The sequence below is a fragment of the Pteropus medius genome, unplaced genomic scaffold (genome assembly GCF_902729225.1).
Source record: "Pteropus medius unplaced genomic scaffold, Ma_sr-lr_union100, whole genome shotgun sequence".
Lineage (NCBI taxonomy): Eukaryota > Metazoa > Chordata > Mammalia > Chiroptera > Pteropodidae > Pteropus > Pteropus medius.
This window is the reverse complement of record NW_024344437.1, coordinates 6,844,644-6,866,327: the sequence shown is the minus strand read 5'-3', so window position 1 is coordinate 6,866,327 and position 21,684 is coordinate 6,844,644. Positions and strand designations below refer to the sequence as shown.

General features: G+C 44.0%; 1 protein-coding gene across 1 annotated transcript in view; it reads left to right on the top strand.

The window, feature by feature from the left end:
* The window catches only part of SPATA13 (spermatogenesis associated 13), a 300,617-nt gene that overhangs the window by 22,779 nt on the left and 256,154 nt on the right, over positions 1-21,684 (top strand). Inside the window, exon 2 of the mRNA XM_039873049.1 lies at positions 7,472-7,507. Coding sequence (XP_039728983.1) covers positions 7,472-7,507 — 36 coding nt within the window. The remainder of the gene's footprint in view (positions 1-7,471; positions 7,508-21,684) is intronic.

Below are 21,684 nucleotides of genomic sequence, written 5' to 3'. Positions count from 1 at the left end.
TCTGAACGAAGCAGTCTGAATCCACTGTGCTGCATGCTGGGTGATGTATTGTTGCGGGGCAGGAAGGGACTTTGAGCTTTTGAGGAAACGCAGAATTAAAAAACTAATAAAGCTAAGATGACAATCGTCATTATGCAGTCGGCTCTCTATATGCTCTATCGATAATTCCCTGACGCAGTTTTAATCACATATAATGCACCACAAGAAATTTTGCATTAAGCCGGGATATAAATGACGAATCATACGAATGTGGAAAGTCAGTCCGTGTTTTTTGCAAATGCGAAATGTTTGCGAAATATTTTATTTTACATTATAGATCAGCTGTTATTCACTATGTTAATATCTTAAAACGCCTTGATTTTAGTTTTATACTTAATTTATAAATTTAATACAATATTAGAGACCTTTAAAAAATACACATCGGTGGATGCTGTGCCCGTAAGAAAGAACCGAGGCAACCGAAGCCCCTTCTTGGCCATAATCTCTCTCCTTGCTCTCTCCACAAATCGTTTTGTGCATTTACCGCATTTGTAACATACACACAAACAGTCTACGTTATCCTTGTTTTTCAAATATAAAAGTTTCCTTTTGTCCTCTTCCATAGTTCCTGGTGAGCGGTCTAGAGTTCTGGTCTACCCTTCAAGGTCAGTGAAGGGCCTGGGCCGAGCCTCTCTGACTGTCTTGTCCTTGGTGGAGGACCGCTTTTAAAAATCTCCAGAGCATTGCGAACCAATGTATTGTAAATTGTGAAAAAGAAAGATGAGTTATTGGAAAAACGAAATTAAAAAACAATACACAAAATACTGCTCCTCGGTCATAATTAAATAGTTAGAAGTGAAAGTTACTCTTTATACTAATGGCCCATACGTGCATTTATCACTATAAATGTTTAAAGTTTTTAACATGGCAAACATATATGCTTCCTGCTTATCAAGTTGGTCTAACCTAGGTTGGCTCGACATTTGTGTATTTGAGATTCATGCAGTGTGGAAGCCTGTGCCGCACATGCTTTATTTTCAGGCTGTGAGGTTCTCCAGGTTTTTGCTTTCTTGTCTCCCTGGCCATCCTAGGTGTGGAGAAGATGGACGGGCGGTGAAGAAGGGACTCGCCCCTTCATCACGCTGTTCCTCCAGGTATCCTCCCGGTAATGCAGGTGGATATTACCCAGGAAGGTTGGAACGGGCCAGAACACAGCATCGGTTAAATCAGCTCTCTTTCTCTCTCACACAGGGCCGAAAATTTATTTCCATGCTATTTATCATCCCATGTCAACTGCCAGAAAGTCTACAGCGAGATGACGCCATGCAAAAGGGCAAAATGTCACCCACCTAGTGACCCCCACATTAGACCGTAAACCCCTTTCCACTCTTAGATTCCCCGTGACAACTTAAAAGCTCATCTCCTGAGTTTCGCTTCTGGACTATTATTACCGTATGTGAGAATGAATCAAAGGACTTAATTGATATGCATTTGAAAATACATCTGCAAATTCCTTTTATGTTACTACCTTTTACTAACATGTCGATGATCTTTGCCAACTTGCTTTCGATTTCAAAAGCCCTGAGATTTTCTCAAAGTCAGCGTTCCGAGACTCTTCGTGGTAAAGGACTGCTTTTTCTGGCGCTCTGGGGAGAAGGGGTGGGGATTAAATGCTACAAGATGATGTTCAATTAATGGGAGAGGAATTCTGTTCTTTGACAACTTGTTTATAGTGCTCACATTTCAAAATTGTTTTAATACTTATATTTTTATAACGCTTTATAAATCTGGATGGATGAATGAAACTATGTTCCTAAAAGATATGCAAGTGTTTTGAGGCAGGAGTCAGGGATCCTTTACATCAAGGGTCCCCAACCCCCGGACCACGGACTGGTACCGGTCCGTGGCCTGTTAGGAACCAGGCCGCATAGCAGGAGGTGAGTGGCAGGGGAGCGAGCGAAGCTTCATCTGCATTTGCAGCCGCTCCCCAGCGCCAGCATCACCGCCTCAGCCCCGCCTCAGCCCTGCCTCAGATCATCGGGCATTAGAGTCTCATAGGAGCATCGGTCTCTGGTCGTAAAAAGTTAGGGGATGGCTGCTTTAGATAAACTGGAGAGCTGCCCATCGTCTTAGAGCAGGGCAGTAGGTTTTATCAAGAGGGGCTCTCTGTCCAGGGCCGGGAGCCCGGAGTTAAGGATGAGACAGTGTACGCCGATACAGAATGAAAACAGTACATTCAAGGATGCTTGGGAAATAGAGAAAGTGAATGAAGAGGTGCAGCCATGTAGCTTCCTTGCCTGATGAAAGAATGAATTCAGCTGTTTTGCCCATTCTTGGTGTGGGGACGGGGTGAGGGAGAGGGACAGGAAAGATTTTAGTTCATGGAACCGGCTTTCGGTCCCCGCGAAGAAGAACGGCTGATAAATGTCCCGTAAAGGGGTCCGAGGACACTCAAAATGTAGAAGGGCATTCTCAAGGAAAGCGCATTCTTTTAGATCTGCCAACACCCCATGAAAGCTGGAGCTGCGGCTCGACAAGCAGCAGCCCAGGCATTTTTGTCACCGGAGGAGTACATTTCCTTCTCCGCACGTGGCAGCATAGCTCACATTTTCTTCCTCCTTAATAAAGACGTCCACTCCCTTGACCTTCAGAGTTGACCTTCCAACAGACAGCGTGCTATTTCTTGCGTAGTCATCACCCGTTCCGCTACCCAGTTTGCTTGGACTCGTACCTCGGGATAGAAGCTGTTCGAGCAGTTGAGCTGCAAGCAGCCTTAGGTGCCAGTTAGAGTTCTTCGATTTTCAGCATGAACTGCAGAGAAACACAGCAACTTTGTAAGTAATAATTCTGTTCCTAAATGAGAGATCAGTCATGGACATAGCGAGGACGCAGAGGGGACATCTGAGTCTCGGCACTCGGGAGGCGTTATTTCCTGTACTAGGCTGTTCCCACGCACAGTGTGTCTGTGAGCTCGTCACTCTGGGGCCTTTAGGAGACATGATTCATTAGCACGGCCTTCACAGCACCCCCGAGCATCGCATAGCGGGAAGCAGTTTCAGATGACCACATGGCAACGTGGTGCCCAACGTGTTCTCACGTCACATCTTGTGACATATGAAGGAACCAAAGGAAGGCTGGAATGGCGCCCAGCAAACCGGGGGGACATCGGGCACGACGTGGGGTGGCAGCCACAGCAGGGGGCCTTGTCCCAACTCCCGCTACCACGAGTGCCGGTAGCGGAGGTGTGCTAACTGTGCGAGGCGCTAACCTTGGCACGTCTCGTGGACCAGCATATTGAATCATCACCGCAGCCCATGGCCTGGGGTCACTGCGGTGCCATCGCACGGCTAAGGATCGAGTCTCAGTGAGGCTGGCACCTCGGTCACGTGGCTTGCAGGCTGGGGCCAGGAGAGCACCCAGCCCCACAGCCCGAGCTCCTTCCACTATCTGTTCTGTGTCATCAGCTCCCAGTAAGGGGGTGGCCTTTGCTCTAAGTGGGGGGAGAAGCATGAGGTTGGTGGTAAGGAAAGGACACTCTTGCTTTGTGTAGACGTCAAGCTGCCCCTCGCCGTGGTTCTCTTGCTGTTCTGCCATTTTGGACTAGCCCGTGCTCGTGTTTGCCCACCCCCACCCCACCCCGCTGTTACTGGAGCCCACCCTCCTCGTGGGTCCAGCTCAAACACCAGCCCTCGCACTAAGCCTCCCTGGCTGCCCACGAATCACAGTCCTCGCCCCACCTCAGCTCCAAGCTGCGTCTCTTAATCACTCTCTAGCTGGTGGTGTGGTCATCCTGTTGATATCTTACCTGACCGTAAAGCATCTTATGGGCCTGTGCCTGGTCGCCTGGGAGACCCCTGAAGCACTGAGCATAGTAACTGTGTGCAGCCTGGTCGAATACGGTTTTCTTGAGTGGTTCCATCTCTGGGCAATGGAAGGACAGGCTGGTCTGCTTCCTCAGGTCTTTCCAGGGGGCAGTTGGGGTCAAAGCTTGCCTGTGGGGAGGGACCTGGGGTGATCGACTGCAGAGGTCAACACCCTGTTCCTCCAGTGACTGGCTACGTGATCTGGGAACATTACTAAGCCTTGGGGTTTTTCATTTTAAAGGTAGGGGAAATAGGACTACTTACCTTGTGCGTCACGGTGAGGCTTAAACGGTGTGTAATTTGTACTTGATACCTGGGAAGACTTATTTTATTTGCTGTTGCCGTTCTCTGCATGCACGTGCCACCTCCAGAGTGTGCTCCCGGGGGAGACAGTGACAGCTGCAGCCTGTGAACCCCGATGTCTTCCTAAACTCGCAGGCCCGGAATTCTCAGGCCAGGGGGTGCCCTGGGCTTCTCTGTCCTTCATCGTATATGCCTTTACTGCCCACTGGCCTCTGATGAAAGGTCAGTGCAGGTTTTAGCCGCCTGCCCGGGCACCTTGCCATCCCCACCCTGCATCACAGCCAGATGCTCCGATGTGGGTGCACGGGCCTACGGACCACTCGAGAGCAAGGAACTTCTTTCTGCTTTAAGACCAAAGCGCTTTTAGACTCACAGGTCAGTTTGTGAACAAAACTCATCTCTCCTGTCCCGGGTTGACCCTGGGCAGGACGCTGGCTTCAGATGCCCTCTGCTGGTCAGTGTCTGGAGGAGCCCTTTAGCCCTTATGTCTTCCAGGATGGGCAGAAGGGTTACCACTTGGTTACCAGGATGGGCAGAAAGGTTACCACTTGGATGTCCAGCCAACGCCCTTCGAGCCGGCCAAGAGGCCCAAGGCCGTGACCCTCCGTTCTCAGCAGCTCCCCTGGTTCATCTTTCTCCCTGAAGTGCCCCTGGGCCGAGCTCCCAGAGTCTGTGCTGGTTGCCAGGGCTCTGGTTAGCTTCAAGCAGAGTGTTTACCACAGTGCCGAGTGGTCCCGGGCACCTGTCCCACATGCATGCCATGTAAACTGCCCCAAGACTAGTGGCTCAGGACTGGCGTTTGTTCAGCTCATGAATCTATAGGTTGGGGACCTCACTGGGCTTGACTGGGTGGTTCTTCTGTCTGTTCTGGGCTCACGCCCATAGCTGGCAACCACCTGGCCCTCGGCGGGGGCGAGGTGCAGCTGGGCCGAGTGTGCCTGCTCACCCAGCCGGCTGAGCCAGACGTGTTCCCAGTGTGCTGGCAGAGGGGGAAAGGTGCCAAGTCCAGCTTGGTCCAGAGCTTTCCCAGCCTCTGCTGTGTCCCGCTTGCCAATGCCCCTGGGGCAGCAGCCCACGCGTCTGAGCTCAGAGCCAGAGCGGGAGGCAGCACAAGGTCAAACCTTTGCAAACCCGGAGAAACCTCAAGGTGGTCCACCGTGTGGACAGGGTTTTCTACGACACTGAGAGCACGCGTCCCCGTCCCTTTCACGCTGCACGGTTCCTGTGCTCTGTCCCCCACAGACTTCCCACTTCCCCAGTGGGGCTCTCTGGCTTTCCCTCCAGTGCCCGGGTGTCCTGGCCCTCCCATCCCCTCTGCCCGCCCCCCTCAGGCTGACAGCCGGCCACACCGCTGCTCTGTTTCCATCTCGGCCTGTCCGATCTGGGCTCTGGCGCACACGGCCAGCCCCACACCCGTGACCCGGTGGAAGACGGTGTGGGTTCGTGTGGGGCTGACGAGGGGGAGTCAGTGCCTTCATTAATAATTGAAGTCGTAATTCACACGCACTCGTTAGCCTCACGCCACACTTCCTTTCTGGTCGTTTCCATGGGATCGTCGTGATTTTAAAAGAGCTTCCTTTTTTTGGCACTTTCTGGATTTTTATGGGAGTAGCCACATTTTCTCTACAGAGCAAGGCCTGTCGTTTCTAAACGATGATCTACACGAGCCTTAACAATACAGGCCTTGGAAGAAAACTATCTGCTGAGAGGAGCTTACGCTCCAAAATTGATACACAGGATTATTTAATGTTTCTTTTTAAAAATATTCAGAGGACGTAAGTTAAAGCCTTATCGATTTCCTTTTCACTGAGAGGTCCCAGGGTCTGTACAGTTTAAGAAAACCGTTTTTTTTCAAAGCGCACATCAGCAAATCTAAACTTCAGCGGTAACCCCGCCTCCAAGCCCGTTTCTTTCCCAGAAGCCCCTTCTCTACTAACAGGCAGGTGTCACAGGCAGGTGTCCTTCAAGGTGGATCCTGTCCACCTCCCTGCCTTCCTTCTGACCACTCCCCGCTCTAAGTTTCTTCTCTGGTCGAAGTTTATCACTCACGGATGTGAAACAAAAACTTTCATGGCCAAAAGCTTTTCTAAAAGGAAGGGTGTATTGAGCCATAAATGCTAGCCGGAGAAGGACCGGGTCCTGGGGCGTGCCGCCCAAGCCACCAGCAGCGGGGCTGGACGGAGAGGGCGACACGTCCAACATCCTGGAGTTCGGGAGAAGAAATATGTTTCCCAGGGCCCCCCTGCTCCCTCCTCCCTTGTTCCCAGCCCCCACAAGCTCTTGTGTCTTTAGTATTCTCTCTTCTAGAAATGTTACTGCCCTGTTTCAGAGAGAAGCCCTAGCCGACACTCCAGGATGTGCAGCGTGCCACAGTTCTAGCTGTGGGGTGGCAGTTCTGCCCCCGCCCAGTCTGGCCCCCCAGCACGGTCCTCCAGACGTGACAGATTCCATGGGAATCCGACCTCGTCCACGCCTGTGTCCCTCCCGCTTCGGCCCACGCCCAGCCTTCAGTAAATGCATGTTAAGTTGGTGAATAAAGAACCAAACAGGTAGATGTTCACCCGGATGGTATAGTGAACACCTAGTATTAGCGTCACGCTCTCTAAGAGGCGGCAGGTGGCTTCTGGGAGGTGCCCTTCCGGAGCGTGAGAGGTGGTCATGAGTGAGGTTAGGGTGGCAGGCTGTCGGTCCACAGAGCAGAAATTCTTTCCGGGTTGGGGCGGGGGGCAAGCACTAAGCCAGGGGAGCGAGTCCAGTGAATACCTGTAAAAGAGCAAGGATTCCTGAGAAACTGCACACTTTTTAGCCACAGAGAACAAATCCCCAAAATAACAGCATGCATTCGCCTATGCTTACAGCGTGCCAGGCACTGCTGTGGGCCTTCCCGTACACTAACCCGCTTAATTCTCACCACAATCTCCGTTAGCCCAGCAGAGAAGTCAAGTAACTGCCCTGGGTCATGCAGCGAGAAACGGTAGACGGATCTGACCCTGTGCAGTCTGCCTCTAGAGAGCCACGCGCTTAACCAGAGTTCCATGGCTTTGAAACCCAGGCTCATAGTTATAAAACACACAGCCAGAACCACGGGGCTGACGCATGCCCCACAGCGCATCCTTTTCTCGGTGCTGTTAAAATCTGTAGTTAAGGCCATGTGATCTGTGCGCATGTGTGTGGGGTGTGTGTGTGTGTGTGTGTACACACACATTCATACGTAAGTATATTTAGTTTTTGCAGGTCGGATCGAACTCTGACATTAGAATTGAACTTCAAATAACCTGTTTTTACACATCTGTGCGCTAACAGTGCGTCTTTGTCTTCCTTTCCAGAACTTCCCCTCGAGAGTCGCCAGCGCTCCAAACCTGGTAAGATGAGCTTGCACCCCCTGCACCCCCTTCTCCTCTGTGGGTCTTCCTTGGATGGTCAGGCTGGCAGCCCCATGCTTTTCTTGACTTTCAGTATGTGCCTCGTCAGATTGGGTGACATCTTCCTTTTTCAAGTTAAGCCTCCTTTTACCATAATTTTAGGCCATAAATGAAATTTATTAATCTGTGGTATTGCCCCTAAGTCTTCTACTCTTGTGACCTATCCATTTGTAGGCAAAGTTTGGAATGATTTTATTTTGGAAACAAATGCAGATTAGTCTCCTCACACCAGTTGGAAAACCAGACATGAAATTCTGACATTTTAAAGATTTTTTTTGTGATAAAAACCTGTAAGTGTTGTGGATTTTTGTTCATTTGTTTTATTGAATGAATAAGCTCGGATTGAACACATTTTAGTATACATGTACATGTATATGACATATTTATGTCCTTTATAAATTAAATTGTATTACCAACCACTTCGTGGTTTTAAGGTCAAAATGTCTTTTCTGATGGACAGAGAGACATGTTGCATAAGATCATGTTTTTCATCTTAGCATTATTTATAGCCATGGTTTACCTACTGGGCCTAACTAAAGATTAACCAGTAAAGAATCTAAGGAAGGTGGTTAGGTATCAAGTGAAATGTTCTTTTGTATTCTTTCTTCTCCAATTAAAGTGGACCACAGTCTGTGGACAGCTTAAACTGAGCTAGATAATGCAGAACAGGAAATTCAACTTGAGTTTGCATTTACATGTCAGAAGCCCAAAGACGTCTATCAGTTAATAGTCATTGATGACAAGTAAGGTGATGACAGCTTTTAGCTAGGTGATCGACTGGCTTACTTGAAGTTCAGAGGACTATTCGTTGATTTGGTGCACTATAGATCTTACTTGGTGTTGTTATTCATTTGCCATTTACCACTGACCTGAAATAAAGAGGCTATTTTCCCTATATTTTTCATACTCGATGCATTTTTTTAAAAATGTAATAATTGTATTTGTGGGAAAATTATATAATGACATTTAAATTCCAAAGTTTTGCATAGTATGTGATGGATTGATTATCACAGATCTTACTTCAAAATCCTTTGATGTCCACTCAGATGAAAAGAAATAATGACAAACTGTTAAAAACTTGGTCTGTTTATAATGTTTTTAATATTTATGATGAAGGAGACTACTGAAGCATGTGTGACTGGGGTGGGTATCCATGGGTATATTATTAAAACTTCTGTGATTATCAGGGAAGCGAGTGTGTTTCTAAAGAAACAGCCTGGAAGTTATACGATTTTTACTTATGAAAAACAGTATGTATTTTTGTCATCAGTACAAATTCAATAGTAGAAGAGCTACAATTTTGACGTGCTTTTTGTTGTTTTGTTTTGCCTTTAGGTAAGCTCAGTATTAAACCGTCTTTTTATCTAGCACTAATTTATGTATATTTTAATATATTTTTTAATGTCGCATGCTAAACGACTATCGAGCTTATCAAATAGTATATTCTCTTTTTTCTCTGGCACCTCCTGCACAATTAGAATCAATATCGTGGATGAAATGCTACTCTGAGGTCAGATTTTGCTTAAAAATACAGCTACAGGAGGGAAACCCTTTAGATCTGTTCTCAAAAATGATGATGTTGGAAATAACTGTCAGAATCCGAGGCAGCTTAGCGGTGCCACGCGGTGACGGGCAGCCAAGGGGAAGGAGATATTCTGTACACAGGAAAAGCTGCTTCTGCTAAGCAGACTTTTAATTTTTTTTCAAATGATGTGGCATTAGCAACCATAGCTTCCAGTGTTGCCTCTCTTGTTGTCTCTGGAGCCAAAGAGGACTGGGGGAGATAGAGATCACCACTGCCTTCTCTCCCTGGAGTCCTCCCATAAAGTCTTCTGGCCAGCTGGAGCTCTTGGCCCAGTCGGAATCTAGACGCTTTACTTTCATTGAAGCCTAGGTCCTTGCTGTGTGATGGGCTGGCCCAGCTGCTGCCCATCACAGAGCAGGAGAACCACTTCCGGCCAGAACTTGACGTCCTTCAGGTGGCTTCTGTCTGTTGGCGTGAAACCCCCGGCCATAGGCATTGTGGCTCCAGGAATTTGGACCTCAGAGCTGTTCTATGGGGTTTAATTTTTTTTGGAATTTTACTTAGTTCCTTGCTTTAAATTGTTCCACTTCAAACTTGAGCATTTGATTGTACAGTTGGAATGCTTGATCTTTTATCTGTAGTTGATATTGTTCTAAATTATGAAAAAAAGTAAAATATAGTGCTGTATATTGTCACTGAGTTCCCAGCTATATTCACTCTCATTTACTGAAAAAATATATGTGACTTTTGGAAAACTTGCTTTTTAACCTGAGTCAAATATATTATTACATTTAAATTAAAATGTATTAATATTTTTTAAAAATAGGTTTAAAGTCTAGAGATGGAAACCATTGACCTAAATTTCAATAACTGCTTATGTTTATTCTTGCCACAAGAATGATACTTTCATGCCCAATAAAATTTACCATTCAGTGGTAACTGACTTATAATTTCAAAACTAAAATTGTTTGAGAACCACTTCAAATTTAAGTTCTAAATTCTGGCTTGAGTTGTTAACGGTCACAGCCAGCAAGCCCAATTTCCCTCAGAGGCCACGAGAGGGTGCTGTTGAATCTTAAACTAAACGCATTTGAATTTCAACAAACCTTTGAGCAAACTGTTCAGATAATCTGGCCTATAACATCTAATGCGCTGTGATAAGCAGTAGTGTCGTTTTTATTCCTATTCAAACAAAAGGTATGCGTATAATTAAGAGAATTTTTTTGAGCATATGTTATTTACAAGTCACTTTCTTCTACACGGGGTTATAAAGATAAATAACTTGTACGGTACATAAACGTATACATGTATTTGTATGTAGGCGCATTCATATTACGAAGTAGGACATAACATGTAAGAACCGTAAGAAAGAAACAAAATACTATGGAGTTTCAAAAGAGAGAGACGGCATCGTTGGAGGGGGATGGAGGAGGTGGCATTTTAGAAGGGACGCGGGGGACTTCGGAGCGTGTGACAGATGGTGATGGGGAAGTACTCTACGTGCAGAGCACGCGTATGAAAGTTTGGAGAACCTGGCAGCATCCGTTCGCTTGTTCATCAGTGATAAAGGTGAATGTTGGGTGATACAGGCAGGTCGGCTACGTTGGGATCCTGCCTAACTGCTGAAGGGCTTATTGGCAACTAATTGCTTTGAAGGTCAAAGTGCCACCAGCTGACTCCTGAGTGTGTGAATGTATGACTGGGAAGCGTGTCCTCTACTCTGCAGGGTTTCCTCTATGACCTCTGATAGTTTGGGGCCTCCGACCCGGAGAAGATCCTACCAGTGTTTAGGTCAGTGGGGCGAGATTTAGATAAAATGCTTGCGTGCACTGTTTATTAGGCATTATTCACCAAATAGCTATTCAATACATATTAGGCATAAGTTCTTAGAAAACCTGAAGATTTCTTAATTACAGTATTCAGAACCTGATAGAGCATTTGTAAAATGTTCAAAAATAGTCGAGTGATCTTTTTTAAATGATATTTTTATTATGTTTATTAAGGCAGAAATGACTACTTCTTAGAGCACTCGAGGTGACTCTAAAAATCCAAAATAACAAACTTTTTTTTTTAGAGCTAAAACGAAACCGAAACCACTACAGGAAGTGAGATGAATTTATCTCTAAATCCATCTTAAGTACAGTGTGAGGCGGGCAGCACTGTGGCCCTCGTGGTTTCCATTTGGTGACTATATTAGCAGGATCAGAAGTTTTCCTGGGGTTAAACTCAAGCAAAAATGTATAGATAGCGTAGGCTCTCAGGTCAAAGGAGCGCTGAGCCACGTGCTGGGCAATAACTTCAGTTCTTGTTCTTAAAAAACACATAGAGGTTGTTCAGACATACTCGGATCCCCTCTAAAGGTAGACATTAAAATGAAGATATAGCTCAGGAAATTATTTCTCTGGAGAGTAGAGATGACATGATCCTACTATTTGCTGTTTGGTTAGCTACTTAGAAAATTAGGGAATGACGCGGAATAGAACAGTGGGTAGAATAACCCCCCCTCCCCAGGACCCTGTGGATACATTTTATGTGGCAAAGAATGACGAAGGGTGCTTATCAGTGGTCCAGAACAAGGCGGGGATCCTGGACCACAGGCGGGCTCTTTACAAGTGGGAAGAGGGAGGCAGAGGAGTTGGCCAGCGATGGGACATGAGAAGGACTCGATCCGACGTTGCTGGTCTCGAAGGTGGAGGAGGGGCCAGAGCCCAGGAATGTGGAAAAGGCAAGGACATGGGACCTCCCCTGGAGTCTCCGGAAAGGAATGCAGCCCTGCTGGACACCTTGACTGTCCCCAGCGAGACCCCTGCTGGGCTTTTAACCAGCAGAGCTGTAGGTAATGACCCTGCGTGTTCGAGCCCCTGCGTGGTGGCTTCTTACAGGAGCGTTAGGAAGCTACACCGAGCGGCTCTAATAGCGCCGGCGGTTCACAGTAGGGTCCCCTGGTGCCTGTAACGCAGATGGCCCATGTCGTTGGTATCTGCCAGCTGTGCACTTCAGTTATTTACCGGAACCGAGGGGAACGGAACTGCCGGTGGGCTGGGGGCGTTTGTGAATCGTGTGCCCTGAGAGTTTATGGATCAGAGCTGGGTTCTCCTTCAGAGCGATCCATTTCCACGCACGGTGGTGGGAGGGGCGGCTAAGGGAGGCTGATGGGACAGACCGGAGAAGGGCTCCATCCAGGCGTCCGTAATTTGTCGACCCGTCTGTTGCTCTAAGGTTTTTCAAACTGTAGGACTTCGAATGAATGATGAGGTAGAGAGATGGCCAGACGTTGGTCGATACTTACATATTTGCGTGAACGAGTGGATGGATGAGTAAATGAGAATGAAGGGGTACGGATGAATCAGGCTACCGGCTGAAGAAGAAACACGCCTTCGGTCTCCCCGGTTTTGGCAATGACAAGACCAGGCAAGACCAGCCGCAGACATGAGGAAGGCGGTGTCTGGAAAATGTCAGAGACTCAATTCCCCTTCGCCCCATGGAGAGACCTTCGGTGGCTTCATGGTTCTGTTCCTACAGAACAGTGGACACAAGAACCGTTATTAGGTATTGAATGCTTATCAGGTGCTGCACCATAAGTTCTTATAAAACATTTTCATATTTTTATAAATATTTGATAACAAATGAATACGTGGCGTGTGTGTGGTATGTGTGTGTATTACGAAGCGTAATAATAGGGTGACTATCCAGATCCCCCATATACCTTAAGAAATAGAACATTAGAAACATCTGACGTTCCCAGCACGTTACTTCATGATGGCATCTCCGTCTCCTCTCAAAACGTAATTGCTGTTCTGAATATTGTTTCTAATTTCCTTGCTTTTCTTTATTGTTTTACCACAAATGAATATGTCCCTAAGCAGTATAGTTTTTACATTTTGCTTGTTTCCAACAGTTTTATTAAAATGGTATCATAGTGTATGCTTTCTTCTTCCGATTGCTTTTTATTAATCGTACTGATGGTTGAGGTTATAATGTACCGGTTTCACTGCTCTGAAGTATTTATTTCAATGTACTTATATCCCAAAACGTATGTATACGTATGTATATTCTTCTGTGCATGAATATCTGCGTTACTTCCGGGCTCACCTATTGCAGACGTGCTTCTGTGAGCATTCTGCATGCGTATCCCAGAATTCACACGTGAATTTCTTTAGGACACCCACTCAGGAGTTGCTGGGTCAGAGTGGAGTTCTATGTTCAGCTTTCAAAAAACATCCTAAACTCTTTCCCAAAGTGGTCGTAACCAGTTTATACTTAAAAACAGATACAACTTTCTTCGGCTTTCAATTCTTACAATTTGATGTTCTCGGTTTTTAAATTTCCGCAGTTTGGTGGATGTAAAATGGTATCCAATTACGATTTGTATTTTCCTTTTTGTAACCTCTAATGACGTTGAGCATCTTTTGTCCTTTTTAAAGAAATTGGCTTGCTTGTTCTTCATATATTTTGGATACGAATTCTTTATTGGTTACGTAGGTTCCAAATATCTCCTCTCTCGTGTGTGACTTAACGTTTCACCTGTTTTTATGGTATCTTGATGAACAGATGTACTTAATGTCGGCCCTCTTTTTCCTTTTATGATTAATGCATCTTGCGAGTTAAGAAATCTTTTCTAACCCAACTTATATTGCCTTCTAAAAGTCTTACTGACATGTCATGCCCTTCACATTAAGGACACACGAATTATTATTTGTTTTTGCCGAGGGCAGGGCGGGGAGGTATGAGGCAAAGCAGGCACCCTCTCCTATCTTCCAGGCCTGTTTCAATATTAATTATGTACTTTTCTTCTCTGATTGAGTTTGGGTGAGATAGAATTATTTAATCCTTTATGTTTGGTAAAGTTGTTTATAAAACTATGTGTAGACATTGGTTACAAAATGACTGTTTCTTTTATAGGAAGATTTTAAGTGTCCGATTCATTTTCTGTAATGTTTGTGAGTATTCTGTTTCTTTTAACGTCAGTTTTCTTTTTTTTTTTTTTTCTAGGAATATGTGCATTTTGTTTGTGTGTTCAAATATGTAGGAAAAAAATTGATTTTAGTATGATCTTATTTTTTAGATCTGTGTTATATCACTGTCATATGGCTTTTCACTCCTGATATTTTTTGTTTTGCTTTTTTTCTTGGTTAATCTTGCTAGAGATTTATTAATTTTATTAGTATTTTCGAAGGATCAACTTTTGACTTTGTTATTCCTCTATTGTAATTTTGTTTTCTATTTTGTTAATTTAGGTCTTCTTTTTTTTTTTTTTTTGTCTACATTCTTGGGTTTATTGGGTTGCTTTTTCTATCTTTATGTGTTCATATTTAGTTCATTAGTAATCAGTTCTTTCTAATATAGGCAATTAAGTTACCTGAGTCAGGTAGCTTAACTTCTCTGTATTTCAGTTTCTCATCCTTAAAATGGGGGTAACGATAATATCATAGTGTTGTTGGGAAGATTAGATGAATTAATACATAAGAACCTTAGAATAACACCTGTCACGGAGTAAATATCAGGCGAGTTCTCATCCTTCCCACCTTCTTTTTTCTCTTTCTCTTCTTTTCCTCAAACAACTTCTTAAATGTCATTTATCTATTTAACACCGTAAATTTTGATTAAAAAGTATTTTTGTTGTTCGGTTTCAGTTGTTTCTAATTTCTATTATATTTATGCTTTGATCCATAAATTATTTAACTGTTTTTATAATTTCTAGATGTATAAGCGTTTTATTTAAGTTATCTTAAAAATTGATTTGTTACTTATATTGTGGTCAGAAAACATGGGCTATTTGATATCAATTTTTTAAAAAATTTCAAGCCTGATCCATGGTCTGATTCGTGCTTTTGTAAATATGTCTTTGTTTTGTTTTTAAACCCAAGTTAGACTATTGTCATTATATTCTTAATGTTGTTTAGAATTACTCACTTAGTTACCACTTTCTTTGCTCATCATTTTTTTTTTCTTCTTTTGTATCTGGGCTCATTTTCTTTTCTCCTATAGTGAATTCTTCCAAATCTTTTAGAGAGGGTTTCTTGTTGGTATACTGCCCCCGATATATCTGATTGTATGTGTTTATTTAAAAATGTCTATACTTTGTCATCATTTTTTCAAAGATAGTTTTGCCAGGTACATAACTCTGGACTGATAGTTATGTTTCTCTTAGCACTTCAGAAATAATATTCTTCTAACTTCCATGATTGCAGCTGTGAAGCAGGCTGCGTGTCTATTTAGATACAAGATAATAATCTCTTTCTCTCTCTGTCTGTTTTTTACTTTAGCTGCTTTTAAATCTTTGGCTTTGACATTTTTATGTGGGTTTCTTTTTTTTTGTAATGTGTCTAGGAGTGGATTTTTAAAAGTATAATCTTGCTTGGTATTCTTTATGCTTCTTAATTCTGAGGATTAATACTATCAGTTTGGGAAAATTATGATTTCCTCTTCTTTATTCAGTTTACTGTCTATGGAATTTTGATTGAGTGTTTATTGGTTCTACTTACTCAAGCGTCTATATTTTCTTTACTTCATATTTTTCTTTCTCTGTGTTGAATTCTGGCTTCTAGATTATTAATTTTCTATTCGATCATGAATAATCTGCTATTTAACAGTTGCTTTGAATTTTTCATTTTAATATTTCTCCTCTAATATTTTAGAAGTTTGTTTGTTCTATAATATTTCTGGTCATTTAAAAAATTCTCCTTGCTTATAGTTTCAATTTCCTCTTCTACTTCTTTAAACATGTAAACACTTCATCTTCTATTTCTGATAATTCCAGCTTCTAAAGTCCTGATTGGTCTGGTCCGTTATTTCCCCAACACCCTTCTTTTGTTTCCTGTATTTATTTATTTCTTTATTTAATTTTAAGCTTAAATTTGTTTGCAATCTATTTGTGGGAATTTGTTGATGTCTGAGGTAAAGATGCATTTTTAGAGGAAGAATTTTGTTTGCTTTTATCAGGCACTTGGGGACAATACAGTTTTGGATCTATTTAATATAAACATTTAGCTTAAAACATTTTGGTCAGATAATGTGAATTCAGGACCCAAATCCATGTTAGGGCTGGCAGACAGCCATGGATTCTCAAGAAGTAGAGTTGCCAGAGAAAAAGACAGGATACTCAGTTCCATTTGAATTTCAAATAAACAATGAATACCTTTTTAGTATAAGTAGGTTGTTTATGCACAATTTAAATTTAACTAGGTACCCTATAATATTTTTGTATACAGGCTTTATGTTTGACAGCAGCTTTGGGTTAACAGCAAAATCAAATATTACGTACACAGGTGTCACATACTACCCCCATCCCCCCGCCACACACACACCCACATCCACACAGACTCCTCACCAGTAACATATGCCACCACAGTGGTGCGTTCATTACAATCAGTGAACCAACGCTGCCACGTCATTGTCATCCAAAGTCCAGAGTTTACATGAGGGCTCATTCTTGGCGTTGTACATTCTATAGGTGTTGACAAATGTGTGACGACAAGCACCCACTATTACAGTATCATACAGAACAGTTTCGCTGCCCTAGAAATGCACAGCACGCTGTATTTTTATTTCCTAATCTGACAGCTCAACTCAAGAGAGACATTGTTTTCCTTCCACCGAAAGCTGAGACAGATCTAACTTTCCTTGTCTGCTCATCGTTTGTGTTTTTCCCATGTTTAGCTCTTCTGCAAGGGCATAGCCGTTCATGCGTCTTATCTTTCCGTGGTGGTCTCTGGTTCTCCCCCGGCCTAGTCTCCTGCCCACCTGTGTTCCCACTGAGATGAAAGCTCTAGGCCCACGGGGACTGAAAGATGCCTCCGGCCTGGGTGAATGTTCAGTAATCTCTTATTTCCCTGGATTTACCCTACAGCTTTAGTCCTGATTTAAGAGGAATGCTTTACTCTCTTGCTCTCTGACCCATACATTTTAAAAGATGTTTTTTAAAATATTGAATCTAATATTCTATGGTGGGAGGATTTTTAGGATCTCTAGTTCACTATATGGCCAGCCATAGAAGATTTAAATCTTCGTGCAGATTATCTCTTTCAGTCCTCACGACCTAATGAGATGGCTCGTATTATCTCAGTCTCACAGAGAACTTTGAGATCTAGAAAGGTCGAATAATTTGCTTAAACTCATGAAGCGACAACCAAATTCAATCCTAGGTCCAAAGCCTTTATTTTCACCTGGTTTGCTGCATTCTCCTCCGTTTCTCGATACCTTGTACCATTCCTAGTAGCAAAAAGTGCGAATGCTTACTTTTGTTTATTTAGTTCCGATTTACTTATTTATGTTTGTCACAATCAGAACTACAGCCTCGGGGAGCCCTCGGTGGCTGGCGTGGACACCAGTGCCAGGGCTGGCCTGGGATTTAGGCGGGACCTCCCCACCTGCGGCAGTGTCTTGAGGGACTGAGCATAGGCCAAGGTCTCGCCTTCAGGTTTCCTTGTTCGTAAACTCTCGTACGTCAGTTTACCTGGAGCCGATCTGACTCTAGTGTGCCGATTCATGCTGACAAATCCCAGAGGCCTGAATTTCAATATGCTAATTTGCTGTGGGACGTAGTCCTTTTCGGTGACTCGAATACTCGTGTCCACTCTCCAGGACCTTTCCAGATATCAAGACCATGGGGAAAACACCTCCGTGACCAGATGTATGCTTGGGGAGCTTTGCCCTTCAGGCCGTGGAACATCTGATGAGATTGTTTCTAATAATCAAGATTGCTACCACAGGATGGGTCAGATGATGAACACATACTGAGCAACTGCTACACAGTGGTCGCCATGGCAGGTGCTGGCAGGTGAAGCAAAGATGAACAAGACGGTAACCTGCCCTCGACGAGCTTAAGCAATGGTCAGTCAACACTGGGAAATTCTCTTTTTCCCTATCTGGGTGCAACGTGCTTCAGTTAATTCCAGACCCGGGGAAATGGACTGCAGACCCCTGATTAGACTTCCGGCTTCCCCAGGTGTTCTCAGTACTGCATTTACGAGCTGTCTCTGTAGGCACGTTGCTTCTTTGGGTCATTGTTCTCCGTTTTTAGGTAATTCTTCACCCGCAGTTGTCCTCTGTGCTAAGTGGTCAGGGCATCGCTCCTTCCTAGCGGTTACTCATGAGGCGCTGGCAGCGGGTGGAGTGCCGTTGGTGTCGGTCCATCCATGCGTCCGGCAGAGACTTCCCAGGGAGAGATTACAAGTATCTGGGGTCCACTCTTGTGTTTGTTCATGGGGGCAGCTGCCTGTGAGGAAGGGCTGTCTGCTTATTTCTGTTATAGCAGAGCATATGGAGGCCTTGGGTTGCAAATAAGACATTAGAGTTTCAGGAACATGGGAGAATCGAGTGGATAAGCAGAATATTCAAAATCACTTTATACTTGAGACTTAAGTTTGCCCCATAATGTAACCAAGCTTTTGAATAGGAGTACACCTAAATGCCGTCACACATCAGGGTGGCCCTGTCTTAGAGGGTCATCTTAGTTCAGGGTCTGATTTTCAGCCTTTCGATTCAGACGAGTTGAGTCATTGCATCTGACACTTAATCTTTGTTTTTGAGTCACCCAAACTGGGAATCCTAGGGCATTTGGGATAGTCCTGGCTGGGGAGTATTTGACTCATTTATTTGTTTGACTCAATTTGGGGTAGGTTGGAAAAGTGTACTTCATGCAATACTTCTAATGGGGAGAAAGAAGAAATTCACCTTTTTATCTAGATAAATAAGACATCGATTTAACTTTTGAAAGGTATTCAGCTCTTGGGGGCCTGCAACAAGTCCTTTGGCATTAGGTAACAAAGGGAAGTCCCCCAGGCCACAGGGTTGGACGGTACCGCGTGGGAACAGGACCGCTCACCCGACCTCTGTACTGCGTGTGAAGCCGCCAGGCGGAACAAAAAGGCTTCAAAAATGGAATTTCAAAAATCGAATGAAAGTGAAAATCAAAAGAAGTCACGTCGAAAGCCACATAAAAAAGAGCTCCTCCATATTTGTGTTTTGACCGGGACAGAAGATAATGGCGTTTCCCTCTCTTACTATTAATGACCAGATCCTCACAGTGTCAGAGAGAAACTCATTTCTGTGAATGAGTGTGCAGAAGTCTTTCTGGTATCTTCCCCAGCCCAAAATGTTCTGTTTTCAACTCAGACTGGAAATGGACTATTGTAATTAGCCCTGACACGAAAAAGGAGACTAAGGAGAAACTAGACACAAAGCAGATGTTTCCAGCTGCAGTTTCATGGGGCTCATTAGGCTCCAGACACCTGCTCCCCGCTGTGGTGGGAGCCAGCCCTGGGCCGAGGAGCCGTGGATGGTTGGTGGTTGTCTTGGGCTCACGCCGAGCGAAGCAAAGCTATGTTGAGAATATTGCTTAGTGTATCGATGGAGAAAATCACCTCGGCCTGGGTTGTATTTCCATCCCGCATGTGACAGGAAAGTCCTACAGTTCAACCCATGTGATCACCTTAGGGAGAAATGTGTGACAGTGAATTCGGCAGACTTGAGTAGCCACAGTTTGGTTTTTCACTGATCAAGAATAGTCTTTTCACTGAACAGAGAGGAAGAAGGCGATAAGGAATTTGCCACAGCGAGTCCTCGTGTAGGGGAGAGGGGACTGTTTATCTACACTGCGATTCTGGGAATTCCATACTATTTATATCGTAGCTGTGGATGAGCTCTCGATATTTAATTAAGAGTCATAGGTGGTGGCTTGCCCCGCTCAGAGAAATTCCTTGAAGGAGTCATGAGACCATCAACATCCAGCAGCTGTTTAAAAGACTGCGTTGACTTCTGTGAAGCCGCTGGGAAATTTTTGGATTTATAGTCTTGGGCAAGAAGGGAGCTCAAGAGTGGGAAAATCAAATATGTAAGAATCTAAATGTCCAACCGAGGGGACCCTCCCTTAGATAAACCACTAATCCGCTCCTCTTAATATATAGTTATTGCCAAGTGGCAGAGTTTAATGAAAAAAAAAAAAAAGTTAATATTCTTTCTGCTCCTGGCCAAATATGAGAGACCAAATTTTCCATGACATTGGTTGGCGCAGTCATCTCATGCTAAACACTTCCTGCAGAACCTGTCACATCCACAGCGGGTCAGTGTTCAGTGAACTCTGACAGGTCTTGACAGACGAAGTGGTTTGGAGGGGCGATCGCTGCTCTGTCAGTCCAGGCCCTCTCCCCCGAAATGATGTTCTTAAGCCGCCTGGGTTAGCTTTGGTCATGGAGACTTGGGACAGAGTTTTGGGGACCTCACAGGCCTGCGCACATAGCCTAACTTAGAAGAAATAAGAAGCAGACATGGAGGAAAAACATGCCAGAGAAACAAGACTAGCGAGATGTATGTCACGGAGCTGTATTTCGTTCATATAAAGCATGGGTTCTCAAACTTGTTGGCTACGGGACCCCTGTTTGCTCACAAAAATTGAAGATCCCAAAGAACTTTTATAGTGGGATACGTAACTAATATTTATAATATTAAAAAATAAAATCCTAAGGTTTTAAAAATGCTCATTTATTTTAAAAGCACAGTACGATCCCATCATATGAATAACATCTTTATGGAAATAAGTATATTTTCCAAAACGAAAAATGAGAAGGGTGGTACCGTTTTGGAATTTCGCAAATCTCTTTAGCATCTGGCTTAATAGAAGACACCTGGATTCTCATCTCCGATTTTACATTTAATCTGAATCTGTCGCAATACGTCGTCTTGGTTGAAGCGAGGAATCTGGCCTTCGATATGTAAGTGGACAAGGGAGGAGTGAACAGCTCTTTCAGATGAGGATGGGCTTCAGTTTCTTGACAAGCTCGCTTTCTTAAAGGTGAGTTGCAAAGCGAAATCTGAAGCCATATCGGTTTCAGATCCACCATTATTTTAAAATCTATTGTTCGAGCTTGCATTCTCAATAGTGGTGCATGATTTGGTGACATCATGCATTTAGCATTTGAAAAATATCGGTTCATGGAATTATGCAGATCTTCCAAATGTTGACATATTTCATTCCTAGACAATATCAAGAAAGCGCATCTGTTAATATCACCACCCGTCTCATCAGAAATCTTGAGACATTGGGAAGCTGTCACGTTCATGGTGACAGATACGAGTTTTCAATTATCTAATTTTTGCTCGAAATTTGAATTTTACTATTGGCTACAAATACCTTCTGTTGTGTTTCTTTCAGTGGCAGGATTTTTGAGAAAATACCCAGCAAAGTCATTCTTTCAAGTAAAAAGAGCGTACCATGGAAGCAAAAGGCTTGCAACTTAATATCGCACAAGTACGCTCAAAGGTTGACATTGAAAGTTTTATTACATTATAATATCATGGGCTTTCTTAAGTGAAACCGGCTTCCTCATTTCATTTCATTTCATTTCATTTCATTTCATTTCATTTCATTTCATTTTTCTGTAACTACGAGTACAGGGTAGTGATGAATTTAATGGGACTGCAGGTACACTTGGCCTTGACCCAAGCTGAGGGCCTGGCAGCTTTTCCCACTACTGCTTCTGCAACATTGGTACAAATGTCAGCGTAGTAAAGGCAAATGACATCCTAGTACTTTATTGCAGAAATCATCGTGACATCTAGGATTGCTCGGAAAAGGGTCTTGGGGTCCTTGGGG